Below are 15457 nucleotides of genomic sequence, written 5' to 3'. Positions count from 1 at the left end.
TTCCGGGCTCTTGCAGTAAGCGCTAGCCCATAAGTAAGTAGGCTTTAGTGTCAGGGGGTGCCTGCAGGAGGTGGACCCCTAGTTAGCAAGTCAAAAGGCTGTAAAGGATGAATAAATGGTGAAGAATAGCAGGTGAAGATGTTGTTGTGATGCAGGTTTGTAGTGAAGGAAAAGTGGTTAAATTGCATTCTCTCTGTAATTTGTATTCTTTGTTATTTGTCTATCTGATTGCACTGACATAGGCCTATATATTCGGCTGAAGATGGAAGAATTTAAGAACAAGCTACTCTACGAATGACACTCAGAATGTTTCCATAATTACAGGCTTTAGCGGTGTGCTAATTGCCAGTATGGGGAATCTAAGAATGATATCTTGTTATGGCGTATCAGATACTAATCAAGGCCCACACGGCGTACTTTAGAGGAAGCTTTGGGATTATTTCTGCAGTTCTGTAACGCTCCTGTACACTCGGTTCTGAACACTCATTCTGTCTAAGCGAAGACTGAACAGGGGCATCGCTCTAATTGAGCGGTTGCCAAGGGCACTGATAGCACAGTGCAGCGATGCGACACCCGCCTCTGCCCTGCCAAGCTGGCTAATCACAGGTCTGGGGAGTGCAAACGCACATTACTGGGGTTTAGCGGAGTTTAGCGGAGTGTCATCTCTATTTAAACCGTCCTCTCATGCCTCAAAAATACCAAACACTGTTATTCCAGAATCCAGCTTCTGCTCGTATTTAGCTAGCTACTGACTGTAGGACTCGGTGGTGACTGAGTGTAGTGGGCTAACTGCATGCAATGACACGAATATTGTATGCCGGCATCTGTCAGATTTTGGGTTTTGGAAAATATCCTTTCCTGTCTACAGTATGAGAGTTCTAGTTCCCCCCGTAGATGTCAGACTGCGAAGATTTGCTGGGTGGAGAGCCGCGGTGATCGTGGGACATGGGCTCCTCACAGCGGCCGTCAGAGGCGAGTCACAATCCAAGTCTGCTGTGCCCCCTCAAAAAATAGTTAGTATACTAGTATTTCAAGTATAAATATGAAATACTGCCATTGGTTATAAATTACATATCAAGATTGATACACTTTCCTGCAGAATATGGAGGTCTCTTACTTTGACTCTCATACATGCTTTGTAAATGAAATTTAAAAAATACCCCCCCATTTAATTAGTTCTGGAGCCGAGTCTGCCTAAACCCATCATTGAGTAACTAAGTGCACTGCAGTGCTCGCTCGCTCTCTCTCATCAAGCATAGTCTCCAAACGTTGGATTTTAAATAAACCAACGTATAATTGGACACAGGACGTAATCTTTACTTGTCATTAAACATTCTAAAAAAAAATTGCACTGCCTCTTGGTTAGGTGAGTCACTCTTTTAACAGTGGGAAATTAGTGCAATAAATAAGTAGCAAATGTGTTTGTAACTGTTAGGTGTTGTATCGGTTAAGGTAGCCTGTAGGCCTACATTTCTGATTAGAATTTTCGATGTTCAGATTCAGAGATAGTCGGTTACTGATAACGGCAGGTTTATAGTGCCCTCTGTCGTCGGAAGGATGAATAACGGGTTGGAAAGTGATTCTATAAACTCTGGAAAGGCTGCTGATTGTCCAACAGCTGGCATGCCTGTCATGTGCCCAACTTTAGCAAATACTGGGTACATTCCAATAATCGAAAAGTGGATAGGCTCATAAGCTACTTACCATTTGTGGAAAACAGTTTCCCTCTTCTCGACCGTTATCAACTAGTTTCCTCCGTGAATTTTAAAGTATAAGGACAGTCTAGCGGCCTATATTTGCGTTCCCTCCAGTCCCAGAGGAGTGGGAGACTAACACCTGCCGCAGGTCTTGGACACAAATTATGGTGCATCTTCCGTTTTATTTATTTCAGTCCACGTCCAATCAAATGTGTGTTAGGCTACACAACACGCAGCTAAAGTAAAGATGAAAAAAGTAGATGATGTCGAGAAGTTCATGATTTCAGAATATATTTCAGTGTTTTAAGAACCTCAATAAGTAACTGTGTAGCCACATTGAATGCTTGACGTTGTTTTCACAAATGTTTTTGACAAGCATATTTACTGTGTCTCATGAACTTCTTGAGTAGGGACATAAGTAACTTAACTGAATGTCTTCTCGAGATATGCTTGATGAGTCAACCCATAACCACACATTCAAGATAGAATAGAACAATTACAATTAAGCTATATTTTTATTTTACGCATGGTAGAAGGCTGAAATCGTCACAATAGTGTCATTGTGCATAAGCAAATCAAAGCACACTCACGGCAAATCATGTAGCCTACAGTCCGTCCTTTTATACACAAAGTATCCCCCCACCCCCACCCCACCATAACATCATAATGTAGCAACACAAAATGTGTGTATGTGTGTTTAAAGTGACACGTTAGCAGTTGGATTTACCATGCGGAATCGTGGTCTGAAACATGCGATACACAAAGCATTAATCGGGTTGCTAACAGCGATGTAATTTGCCATTCAAAGGTCACAGTTCAAACGATGAAAAACAAACCCTGCTGGTGAACTTTCCACGTGCAACACAGATACAGTATTTAACAAACGCACAGATGGAACAAGTCACGCGCTCATCAACTCAAGATCACATGTAGTAAACAGCACAGACAACGACCGTAAACTGTACTTGTATATGCAAACAAACATACAGGCATCATCAAATACCCTAAAATGATTATTTATAAAGGAATTAAGATTTCGAACCATATATGATTTATCTAATTAATTGCAATGTACCTTTACTACTACTTGGCAAATAAACGTAAAACTTTTAGATAAATAAAAACGGTCTTTTCCCCTTCATGTCTGGTGGGAAAGAGGATCTGATCTCTGAGGTCATACTTTATGAAATAACCTCCTACTAGTCATCAGTGATTGGTGTCTTTAAACTGAATGGATGTTTCTTTCTGATCATCACTGTTGTTAGGGATGCTGTATTCCTGTCTAAAGGACACTCAGACATTATTCAGAGCATGTGGCTGGAGACAGGAGGCCAACCGGCCCCGCCCAGCCGAGCATGATTGGGAGGCTGTCCGTGGCTCTCGCTGGTGATTGGTTCATGAAGCTGGGCGCACGGGGAAGGGGTGGGGCTTCCTCCAGCACAGCCCACAGTCCACAGACATGGGTACTGACTGCAGACACACACACACACATTGTTTGTTTGTACCATATACAGCATGGGTGTTCAACCCTGGTTCTCAGGGTCCACTGTCCAGTATGTTCTAGATGTTTCCCTGCTCCAACACACCTGATACGGGTCGTTATCAAGCTCTGTGGAAACCTGGTAGCAACCATTCATGTGAATCAGGTGTGCTGGAGCAGGGAAACACCCCAGATTCACAGGATTCATTGGGTAATGGCCAGGAGCTGGAGGGAGGCATGATCGTTCACCTGGTGTAGCTGGTGGACGCAGGGGACGTGGCAGGGTTTCCAGGCAAGGATGAGGAAGAGGTGTGGGGGGGAGAGACACTAGACCAGCCCTCAGGACCTGGTAACATCTGAAGGCCCTCGGAGAGAGACACTGGGGAGAGAGGAGAAGGAACAGCGTCAGAAAGGGTGGAGGCATGTTGTGGAGCAGAGAGAAAGGGGGAGTGAGAGACATGAAGAAAGACACAAGCAGGGGGGTGGAGAAAGGGGAGAGCGGAGGGGAGACAGAGGGGGTGGAGAAAGGGGAGAGCGGAGGGGAGACAGAGGGGGTGGAGAAAGGGGAGAGCGGAGGGGAGACAAAGGGGGTGGAGAAAGGGGAGAGCGGAGGGGAGACAGAGGGGGTGGAGAAAGGGGAGAGCGGAGGGGAGACAGAGGGGGTGGAGAAAGGGGAGAGCGGAGGGGAGACAGAGGGGGTGGGGGGGGAGGTGCAGACCATCAGTAGGGTTACCTGAGGAGTGTGTGCGGTGGGGCAGGTAAGAGGAGGGGTAAGGGGCTGGCCGGGAAGGGTAGGGTTTGTACCCATGATGGGAGCCCAGTGGCAGACCCCTGCTGTAAGGTAAACTGGCGCCCCCTGGTGGATACAGCGACTCTGGGTTAGACAGGAACCAGCCACCTAGAGAACCACATACAAGACAACACACTGTAAAATGTATTGTATTTCAAATGTATTTTTCATCAGTGAATAAGAAATGGAATGCAGCAGCGTTTTGCCTATTATTCAAGAAATTCTTCTTTATTTAAAGCTGAAGTTAACTGATCTGTACTCAATAGTTACATTTAGTAAAATATTATTGGTATTTCGTATATTTGCTGCTATTTGTTTTCAGAATGCTGTCAGTGTACTCAGACTGAGACAATGGAAGAATATACTTACAGTGTTGGATCCCCATGTCACTCTCAGACGCAGAATCAAACAAGCTTTTGGGGTGATTCCTGGGAACAGACACTTGATTAACAACCTGTGTGTGCAGGGGCGGTTTTAGGCACGGGCGGACCTGGCAGTCGCCCGGGGCGGCATTTTTTCATGTCACGTGGGGGGCGCACGAGCATAAAATAAATTTATAAAAATCTCTGTGCCGCGAAGCGGTTTTCTCTTTTCTATCATTTCACTGTGTGGGGAATTGGCAAATTGGCGCCCTCTTCAGGCAGCTGCAGGCACCCCTGCTTGCTGAGAAGGTGCCGTGAACAGAAGCTGTGTGAAAAAAGGGGAGAGGGACAGACAGCTCATCTGACTGGGTCTCCCAAATGGAACGGACAATTCATAATATTATAAATATAGGACTAAACTTCCTGCACATTTTTGTTTTTTTTTATTGTGTGAAATGGCAAAAAAAAAAAAAATGGGTATAGGCTAACTCTTACGTTTGTTAGCCTACTGTGTGTGTATGTGTGTGTGTGTGTGTGTGTGTGTGTGTGTGTGTGTGTGTGTGTGTGTGTGTGTGTGCGTGTGTGTGTTAAAGAGATTAGGTTCAAAAGGTAAAAAATCAGTGCAATGTATCCAATTATTTTAACTACAGATTCAAGGAAGCGTGCAATATGAGTTTGACTAGCAAAATACCTGATGCTAATTGTATTATCAAGTACGTGTAAACAGCTACTGTGTATGTGTGTGTCGCCTTTGACGTCATGGTTGGGGATCCAGTTTCTCCCACACATTTCACACAGCCTCTCCAACGAGCCTCGCAGTGTGTTGAACTCGGAAGGTTTAAATAGTCAATAATGACATGCTAATCGCCAGGGTGTGCAGATGCTAATGCTAGCCGGCAGTTATAGCTCAGTGAGAAATGCTAATGCTAGGTTGTAGAAAGTGATCCAATAGTGAGAAATGATGACACTGCAAAAGAGCTAAACAGAACATCGTGACTAGAGGAGGTTGTAAGAGGGAACCTTTCACCTCATTTCGGTTATAAACAATTGGCTGGAATTGGTCATGCTTTTGGCATCTACACTCACTGGTCAAAATGGCATTTAGAATTTTTTCCTGGCAGATTAAAGTATCCTACTTTTGAGATGGTAGCATATGCAATCCAACCCCCTAGATTCTATGGTTTGCTTACCCTCCCCAACCCGGTAGTGATCCTGCTGTAGTGTAAGAGCCTGTACCTCTCTTTGGCATCCAGGAAAGCCTTGGCAAAGGGGTTGTACTTGATCTTCAGGGTGGTGATCTATAGGAGGACAAAAAGCATTGACACATCTTCGAACCTCACGTTTGTGTGCGTGCGGCTTCTGTGCGTGGTGTTTGAACCCCTCACCTCTTCATTTTGGTAGGCGGTGACGGCTATGAACTGGGTTTCACTGAAGGATATGTTGGTGACCATCCTGTGGCTTCCTCCAACCCTCACGATATGAAGCTGTGGCTCGTACTTGTGGAGAGAGTTCAGCATTATCTAGGGGGAGGAGGAGGGGAAGGAGGGGGAGGAGGAGGGGGAGGTGGGGAAGGAGTAGGAGGGTCAAGAAACATTTACATTTAGTCATTTAGCAGACGCTCTTATCCAGAGCGACTTACAGTAAGTACAGGGACATTCTCCCCGAGGCATGTAGGGTGAAGTGCTTTGTCCAAGGACACAACGTCATTTGCACAGCCGGGAATCGAACCAGCAACCTTTGGATTACTAGCCCAATTCCCTAACCGCTCAGCCACCTGACTCAAAAGAAGAAACATCAAAAGGCAGAATGGAAGGACATGATGCAACACTGGATCAAACCCTGGACAGAAGCATGAACTGTTCTACTCTCACAAGTTCACAAATCACACACGGTAGGAACTTCAGTCCGCTTTGGGTATTCATAGTGACTGTCCTCCTCATAGTTACCAATCCCTCTCTCTCCCTCTCTCTCTCTCCCTCTCTCTCTCCCTCTCTCTCCCTCTCCCCTCCCTCGTTTTCTCTTTCAGTCTCTCACTGTCTCTAACTACTTCAATTAACCAATTACAGCCCTCAGAGTGAGGACAAAACAAACTGTTTTCCATTCTAATTGAGAGCTTAGCTTCACCTCTCACACCGTCAACAACCACAGAGAACCACCTGCCCAGAGAGTCTGGGCTGTGTGTGTGTGTGTGTGTGTGTGTGTGTCACAGCCTACATTAGTTGGAGTGTGTGTGGGCTTTTTGAATATGCTGTTATTGCCTCCCTTTCCCTCTCTATAAAACATCTGAAGGACAGATGGATAAATTAATTTCGCATAGTCAAAAAAACACAGGTAATTACCATAATGCACAACTAACCACTGTAATTATTTCATTATGCCTCAGCTCTCCTTTACCGGACGCCATGCCAACACCACACTACCTGCCAGCCGGGAAGGTGTGTGTGTGTGTGTGTGTATGTATCTATGTTTGGTAAAGGGAAGCTCGCTAATACCAATAACATTTTTTTTGCCAAAGTTGTAGTTGAGTGTGTGTGTGTGTGTGTGCTCCTGGAGGGCCTTTGGGAGTGGGAAGCTCTTACCAAGAAGTGCATTAAACCTATTAAGATCTGTTTATCCTGTTCCCGTGGAGACAGGGGCTGCAGGGGTGAAGTGGGCAAAGAGTCTGGCATTAAGCAGGGCACAAACAACATACGTGCCCACTTGATGTTTGGTTAGGGGGTTAACAAATGGAACACATGAAAGGAAAAAATGTGGGCTATGAAGAGAACCATGACCAAAGGACCTCTCATACCACAAGGGCAGGAACAGGACAATTAGTGCTGTTTTAGTAAATAATGGTAATGGGGGACTATTTTGCAGAGCAATGAGAAAAGAGAGAAAAAAAAGACTGACAAAAAGTCAGATATCAGGGATTCAAGGTTTTATGGCACATGCATTGGGTACCATAGTCCCCCATCCTAATCATTCCTCTGTTAAACCTCGTATCTGTAGTTTTTTATGTACTTTACCTGTCCTCCTCCGTTTAGCTTATTGGTGAGTTTGACTTTGTTGAAGGAGACTGGGGCTTTCATCCAGTGGGCGCCGAAGTTGGGCGAGTCTGGGTGGATGTACACACAGCCGTTTCCGTGAGATTCCGGTTTACCGGCGGTGACCCACTCTCCATTAACGTACTTCCACCGGTGGGTGTCGGCGGGCATGAAGTCCAGCAGTAAGGAGTACATGGCGTTTGGGTCCAGTCCTGACACACTGACCTTCAACACTGGGAACATCCTCCTGGATTACACACACACACACACCTGTTGTTGAGAGCTCATGTATGAGCACAATGGGGATGGAAAGAGCTTAGTTTGGACATCGTTTTCATCAGTGCCAGAGGGGTGAGGGAAGGAGCTGAGGGGTGAGGGAAGGGGCTGAGGGGTGAGGGAAGGGGCTGAGGGGTGAGGGAAGGGGCTGAGGGGTGAGGGAATGGGCTGAGGGGTGAGGGAAGGGGCTGAGGGGTGAGGGAAGGGGCTGAGGGGTGAGGGAATGGGCTGAGGGGTGAGGGAAGGGGCTGAGGGGTGGTGGACCTAAACTCAACGACACAAGGCAGGCAGGATTGAACGCTTCCTGACTGTATTGTGGTACTAGACCTCCCATCCTGTCTTGTGGACCTAGACAGGACTCTCTGATGGGCTCCACAGATCTCCTGCTTCTGAGCAGACCATCCTGTGGTGGTATGCTGGCTGACTACTGCATAAACTGACAAACGCCAATGCAGAGCACTGCAAAGGCTCTACTCATTTGGAACTGAGTTTGTGAATTGTCGTTTCACCATCCATTCACTACAATTTGTTTTCAATATTTTGCTTTTTATTTTAATCTTTATTCTTACTGCATAATTACATTCAGCGTGCATGGTATACACCACTCTGTATCATCAATTTCTCTGGAGGAAGGAATTCCTCACTGAATCCCTCCTCCCAAGGTTTCTTCCATTTTCTTCTCTCTGAGTTTTCCTGGGAGTATTTCCTCTCTTCTGAGGGTTGAGGTTGGTTCAGAGCCAATTCTATGGGGTATGTGAAGCCCTTTTTGCCGTTGCTTGTACAAATGGATAATCAAACATTTTATATGAATTTGGAACAACAACGTTCAGTGCTTCTTCTTCCTTCTCTCTCTCATAAGACACTCACACACAAAGTTACACTTACAGTAAATAGCACACATTTTTAACTGTTCAATCTAACTCAAGTTTCTCGTAACAATAATAATAATAAATAAATTTAAAAAAATTCAAGGGCAGTTGTGGAAAGTATAAATGGACTGGAAAACCCAGCTGGTCAAGTATACTCTTAACGGCGCGCAAGAGGGTCGTCACATGAAAAGTGGCTTCCAGAAAAAATCTATTAAACCGATGATAATAAATCGCTGCTTCTGTAGCCTATGTTGACTAAGAACACGCAAAAGAAAAATAACGTTGGTCGGTAACTAAACTAGACCTATACAAATAACCGATATCTCACATGGCTTACAATAATTACATTATACATGTGTGTACTGGATATGTTGTATGTCTTCTAAAATCCGAGTTTTCCGAGATATATCCTAAACTTCGCGTTGCCTATAAGCGAGAGGTTAATTCCACACACTAATCTTTTAGTCTACTTTTTATTCAATTGAATTAATAAATCAATCTAAACTTCAAGTCCAGTTAATATGTTAAAACAATAGTTTCATAAACCATTTCAGTCTAAATAATAAAAGGTTTATGTCCAAACATATTTTAAAATCCGGATTATATTGAATGGGTTAAATGCATGCAGCCCATCGCAGCTCACCTGTTGAATACTAACCTAGGTGTATGAGGATTACATAGTTTGTTTATTTAAACAGATGTTATTGCCCAAATAATTATATATCCAACGGCCTTAAAATGTACTTCACTATAGCCTACTACAATAACATTTTTTATCAAATGAACATGCAAGAAAATGTGGGAGTCATTCAAGTTTAACTTTGGCTCCTCTCGTACACCAAACAGAGCTAGACTTGCCTCTTAAAGCACAACTCCAACTGACTTTACATCTGCCAGCTGTCTTCAGTCGCCGTACTAACCTGCCGCTTTTGGTGACGATCATCTCGTTGGTCACCTCCTTAAACTTCCGCCAAAGCTCTGCTTCTTCGAGAGTCACCTTCAGTTGTTTCTCGGTAGGATCCCCCTTCTCGCGACCCGCCTGCAGTTCGTTTTCCACGACGCTCAGCAGCCGCGAGATGCAGCACTCACCGTTGGGACCGGTGCCGCTGCTGAAGTTAACGTCTCTACCAGCCCCGGACCCAGTCCTGGCGCTGGTGTCAACCAAAAATTCAACCTTCATCTTTAAGTCCTTTTGCTGGGTTATTTTATAAAATGCTGTTATCATGGAATGAACTCAATATTTTTGATAGGCAAAGGCTAGAGCCTATGAACTGCGAAGACGGAGTTCAATAAAAACTTATTCTTGAAACGTAAAACCCCTTGGTCATTGATAAAAGCAACCTAAAAATTGAGGGATTTCGTTAGAATCAATTTCATCTGAACGAAATCAATTCAAATCCTGAACAGAACGGTCATGATCGATTGGGTTGGAGCGTCAAAGTGCGGGAGCTGACATGTGTGTGTGAGAGAGAGAGGAAGAGAGAGGGAGAGAGAGACAGAGAGACAGACAGACAGAAAGAAAAGAAAGAGAGATGGGAGGGGGGTGTTTAGAGAGAAGGCAAACGACGTAGTGCGTCAACACACAAAAATACAATTTCTTAAACTCCGAAAAGTTATTCCCTGCCTGTAGTCTCCTTTCAGGCAAAAGGATGAAATTGGATCGGTCATTCACCCTACTGATATGAATGGCTACTGATGAACTATTAGCACCATGCAGTTATTTAAACGATACCGGGCTAATAGCGTATCCTCCCAATACGGTAACCCTTTTCTCTTCAGCACCTTGGACAGCGATTAAGCGCCGCAGCCAACGGTAAGGCTAGTAGCCTAACAGCCCAGTATGAATGGAGTGTCAAAACCCAGGCTATGTACCCTGAAGCTAAAGTCAAATTATATTTCCATTCTCATCAAAGACGAAACAGCAACACGTGTACCATTTATGGTCTACAGGCAAATAGTCTGCCCTGGGTCATATACTGAGTCAGTCCTTCCACTCGCTTTTGGAACTATGAGCAAGAAGATCTTTATAGGTGAACCATTATATGATTATGGGCTACTTAAATTATTGAAGATAGAAACTTCAATGGACTGTTTGTGGCAGAAGGCCGAATTTGAGGTCGCCTATCAAAATAATTGACGATAATGTGCAATTGGTTTACTCTACTGAATCTTCTACAATTTAAGTTAAGGCTATATGTAGCCTAATAGCCGCACACAGTCTATAAACATCCGGAATTTCCTGGACTACATTTACTACATGGAATAGATTTGTATGTATCATTTGTGATTTAAACCTTGCTTACTTTATCTTACACAAGCCGGTTAAAATAACCCAAGAAATTTATTGAGAGACAGAGACTAATAATCTTTTGAACTTTGCTTAGGTTGACTTGAAAAAAAAGTGCAGGCGGCCGCGTAATAGCCTGTAGATGGTCAGCGGAAAGCCAATGCTCACATTAAATCTGGGACGACCTCGAAAATAACGTTTCACCAGGACACATTCAATCCCCGCACCTTTCACAGACCGCTGTCCACTAGCAGCGCTCCACGACACCTGATCCCTCGAGCCGCTAGTCTGAGAGCGGCGGCCCCTCGCGCTTGCAGCTGCTTTGTGAAGGGTGGTGGCGGTAGAGGCGCGGAGGTCTTTTCTTTTTAATCAAGGACTAGCACAGCGGGGAGATTAGGGGCTTTACCGACTTAACGCTTATAAAGGAGTGCCATTAAAGAGGCACAAGGTAAATATCAAAAGGTAGGACTCGCTGGTTAACCTACTAAGACCTCCCACCCCCCTTCCCACCACCCACCTTTTATACCTTCTGATCAACTGGTGAGGAGTGGATAGTCTTTCCTGCGTCACGGCACCTGCACTGTCGCATCACAGCAAGGTCCTGGGTTCGATTCTTGCCTGGGGAACTTTTTGGTTTCTTTCTGTTTGGAGTTCTCCCTCGTGCTCACAAGGGTTTCCTCTGCAAAGAACCCTAATAAACAAACATGCACAACAGATCTCTCTGCTGCCCATGCCCCTGGCCAGGCAGGAGGGGATCGCCCAGCCTCGGCCCCCTGGTCCACATGGCTGATTACTGCTCCTGGCTGTTCTCAGGAAAAGGACAGCTGCATGGGTAAAATGCAGAAGATTTTACCGGTGGACACTCATGTGTGTCTGCCTGTGTGTGTCTCTACCTGTGTGTGTGTCTGTCTGTTTGTCTGCCTGTGTGTGTGTCTGTGTGTGTCTGCCTGTGTCTGTCTGTGTGTGTGTCTGCCTGTGTGTGTCTCTACCTGTGTGTGTGTCTGTGTGTGTCTTTCTGTGTGTGTCTGCCTGTGTGTGTGTCTGTCTACCTGTGTGTCTGTGTCTCCGCTCCCTGCATGTGTGTTTTATCAAAGTTGACAAAGATTCATTCTTCCACCATGAAGTTAAAGGAAAATAGGCGGTCTTATATACAGAACATAAAACACACTTTCAACAGTTGATTTTTAACGCTTTATTCTAGCACTAGTTTGGTCTGTTAAACACAGCAAGACTTGAGAAAATAATTTGGGGGGCATTTCTTAACAATCAATGAATTAAGAGTGACAAGAACCCCCAAAAAGATCTTATTGAAAACTCTGGACCATGAGTAGTTAGGTTGTAAAAACATTCATAAATTTGTACCTGATGTCCCAGAAACATACTTTGATATTACATATCTTGTTTATCACTCAATGCCAGAGTGACATAAGTTGTATAAGGAAAGCAGTGTGTTCACAAGGCAGTAGTAGTTAAGAGTAATATATACACACACAAAAAAGTCATTTTAGTAGATACAAAAACAGAAGATCAACAAGTTTGTCCTTCATTCATCATTTTGGGCAAAGACAACCTATTGTCAAGCAACAGACTATCAAGATAAAAAATAGCTCAAGCAATTAAAAATGTGGAGGACCAAGGTTGTGTACCTACATGTGTACCTAACCTTCAGGCTAGCCTACACTTGGAGAAATGTCGATTGAAATATTGAAGTGCAAAGCCTTTGATATATCTCTACATTTTGCTCCTTAAGTATCTCAAAGTTACTGGGCTTGTGCTTGTTCTTCTCTATTACCCTGCAAACTGTATTGTTGAGTCTTGCGCATCAGTGTTTACTAGACTGAGTTAGAGTCTGACTATCTAAAAACCAGACTCCCTCATATTCCCTTAAAAACACAGATCTTTTCTTCAGCAAAGAATCACAAATGAAGACTTTTCTTTAGCTCTCTACATACAATCTAACATGATATAAAAAACAAGTAAGTCAGACAGCATTGGAGATAGAGGACCCACATTGGCACACACTAAAGTTACTCTAAAATGTCTCAGACCCAAATGTTTTAAGATTTAGAAAGTTCCAGAACAGAACATCCCTTTTAGGACTTTTTGAAATTGTCTGGACCTCACACACACACACTCAATGGGTTATCATGTTCCCAGAGGGTAACACAGTTTTCACACACTCAGACACACACACACACCTGATTTGGAAAGCGTTTCACTCAAAGTGCTTACTCAGTGGGCTCTGACCCAACACACCTGTGTGGAGTCTGAGAGAGCCAGAGACAGAAGGGGCTTCTGGTTCTATCCAAACACACACGGTCTCAACCAACAGCCCTCATAACGAGGGTGTGTGGGAGGACGAGGGGGGGAGAGCGAGGATGAGGGGGGGAGAGCGAGGATGAGGGGGGGAGAGCGAGGGAGCGAGGGGGGCGAGGGGGAGAAAGCGAGGGAGAAGGGTCCAGTAAAAGTCATCTTCAGGATATACAGACTGTGAACATCTTTATGACGGCGTCCCTGGAAAAGAAGCAAAACCAAGTCAAGGAAAAAAATAAAAATAAATAAAACTGAAATCATTTGTGGTGAAGCAGTAAACACTCTACAGCTGAAGTACATGGCAGAACTAATATTACACTTATCAATTATAATCACTGGTGGGGAGAGACCTGCACTGCCAGGAGAGGGGCAGCAGACAACAGTGTGTGTGTGTGTGTGTGTGTGTGTGTGTGTGTGTGTGTGTGTGCGCGTGTACTTACCTGGCAAATGGAATGTAGGACAGGCCATACCTGTGAGAGAAAAGACTAACATTACAACCAGGAAATGTACTGCGGTTAGTTTGTGAAAGTGTGTGTGTGTGTGTGTTTATGATGAAGAAGGATTGCAGTATGTTACTGTAAGTGCAGTAAGATATATTTCACTGGTCTCTTTTATAATAAAGTACAATAAAATGTGTTGATATATATATATATTTGGGTTAGGGTCAAACTTGAAATTCATTGCGTGCCTAAAATGTGAATCATTACTGATGTGCCATGTTAAGCAGAGCAAAGGACTGGAACATTATTCAAAGACATTCCCAATACTTCTCAGAATTATACAGTATTACTGTCGTACTGATGTGAGCAGTTCTGCATTGGAATGTTCAGTGTTCATCAAAGTAATCCAGAAAACTCGTAGACAGAGAGGGAAGAGGACAACTATTTTAGCCAGGAAATATTCCTTTAAGTGTGTATCAACAAACTAGACCTTGTACATGTTTTTTTATGTGTGTATGCATGTGTGTTCCTGTGTGTGCGCATCTCCTGCCTTTGTCAATAAGATACTTGAGAGAACAAAGCTAGCTGCATTAGCTGTGTGTGATTAGGCAGGCTAAAAGCTACAACCATAATTACCCTGTTTTCAGTCGCAAATAATGACCTGCCATTGAGTTGCATGCCAAAACCCCTTCAGTTCAGGAAAAAATGTTATATGTGTACGCATTTGAGGGTTTGATATAAGGCCACAACATTTCAGTCTCCTTCCTTATTTGTGTGTATGTGTGTGTGTGTGTGTGAGTTCACTCACCAAGCAAAGGCCAAAAACTGTAGTACACAGAAGAGTAAGGCCAACCCATTAATCTTCCACTGAGGACAGATTGAGCAGTTGAAAAACAGTTCAAGAGATGTTTCACTGCTGTTTCAGTCATACTGCTCGTATTAGCATACTATATTCAAGACTGACAGAACTGTTATATCATATCTTTATCAGGTTTTATCAGCATTTTCTTTGATCAATTATCGTTTACTATTAAATTGATTTCAACCCTACTGAATGAATAATGATATATTATTGAAAAGTATGACGCTTGCGATTTATATATGACGGACATTTCCTTGGCCTGGGTTAGGGTTCTATGAAGATCCATAAAGGTTAGAGTGTCTACCACTAGGGCCAAACTTCCTATATAGCATAAAATGGTGAATTCTGTTTGGGTTTGTTGAATTGGTTTAACTTAATATTTACTACTAGTATTAACACTCACACACATAAAAATGCCATCTACTTTGTACAGTTCTAGGGTAAAAGTATGAAGATAATAATTGTATTATGATGATTGTAACGTAAACTACGAATCTTTACTGCGTCACTCAACAGGGTGTTCAAATATTTCAACTGGGCACTTAATCTGCCATGGAAGCTAATGTCACCTGCTCACTGAAAATGATGATGACAATTTACCCTCCTCACTGCGAATGCAGAAAGTTATGCAAGGACGGTTTATGGTGGGAGGGATACTTACCCAGAAAGCAGCACATAAAGTTAGAACAAGGCACGTCTGACAGAAGAAAAGAAAAAAGAAGATAATTACAAATTCACTAAACCAAGTTTTAGTGTGTGTGTGTATGTTTGGGTGTATGGGTGTCCTCACCAGCATGATTGCAGTAGCAAGTGCTCTTACTTTGGCACACATTCTCTTCACCTGGGTCACAGGGCCCATCAGGAACATGGTGCTTTAAAATATACAGTGCAGACAAACTTAACGATAGCGCATAATGATATCATGGCTATGCACTGCGCGTCACACTAACACCCTCCAACTTACCTAGCAAGGGAGGCGACGTTGCCAACGGTGTAAAGAACTGCAAATAACGCCAAACCCCTTCCTGGAATCCACAGCAAGCACGTTCCCTGTC

General features: G+C 43.8%; 2 protein-coding genes across 2 annotated transcripts in view; both read right to left on the bottom strand.

The window, feature by feature from the left end:
- Positions 1-3001: 3001 nt before the first annotated feature.
- tbx19 (T-box transcription factor 19) lies at positions 3002-9680 on the bottom strand. Its single transcript, XM_067260943.1, has 8 exons — positions 9421-9680; positions 7338-7602; positions 5715-5849; positions 5566-5627; positions 4337-4395; positions 3911-4075; positions 3427-3556; positions 3002-3167 (listed from the first exon to the last, which is right to left on the bottom strand). The coding sequence occupies exons 1-8, from the start codon at positions 9678-9680 to the stop codon at positions 3002-3004; spliced, it is 1242 nt and encodes a 413-aa protein (XP_067117044.1).
- Positions 9681-11983: 2303 nt separating this feature from the next.
- The window catches only part of sft2d2b (SFT2 domain containing 2b), a 4110-nt gene continuing 636 nt past the window's right edge, over positions 11984-15457 (bottom strand). Inside the window, exons 3-8 of the mRNA XM_067260310.1 lie at positions 15367-15452; positions 15193-15274; positions 15064-15099; positions 14349-14407; positions 13541-13570; positions 11984-13301 (exon numbers count right to left, since the gene is read on the bottom strand). Coding sequence (XP_067116411.1) covers positions 13262-13301; positions 13541-13570; positions 14349-14407; positions 15064-15099; positions 15193-15274; positions 15367-15452 — 333 coding nt within the window. The 3' untranslated portion in view covers positions 11984-13261. The remainder of the gene's footprint in view (positions 13302-13540; positions 13571-14348; positions 14408-15063; positions 15100-15192; positions 15275-15366; positions 15453-15457) is intronic.

This window comes from Osmerus mordax, chromosome 22 (assembly GCF_038355195.1).
Source record: "Osmerus mordax isolate fOsmMor3 chromosome 22, fOsmMor3.pri, whole genome shotgun sequence".
Classification (NCBI taxonomy): domain Eukaryota; kingdom Metazoa; phylum Chordata; class Actinopteri; order Osmeriformes; family Osmeridae; genus Osmerus; species Osmerus mordax.
The sequence above is the reverse complement of the archived record's forward strand: the minus strand, read 5'-3'. Positions and strand labels throughout refer to the sequence as shown.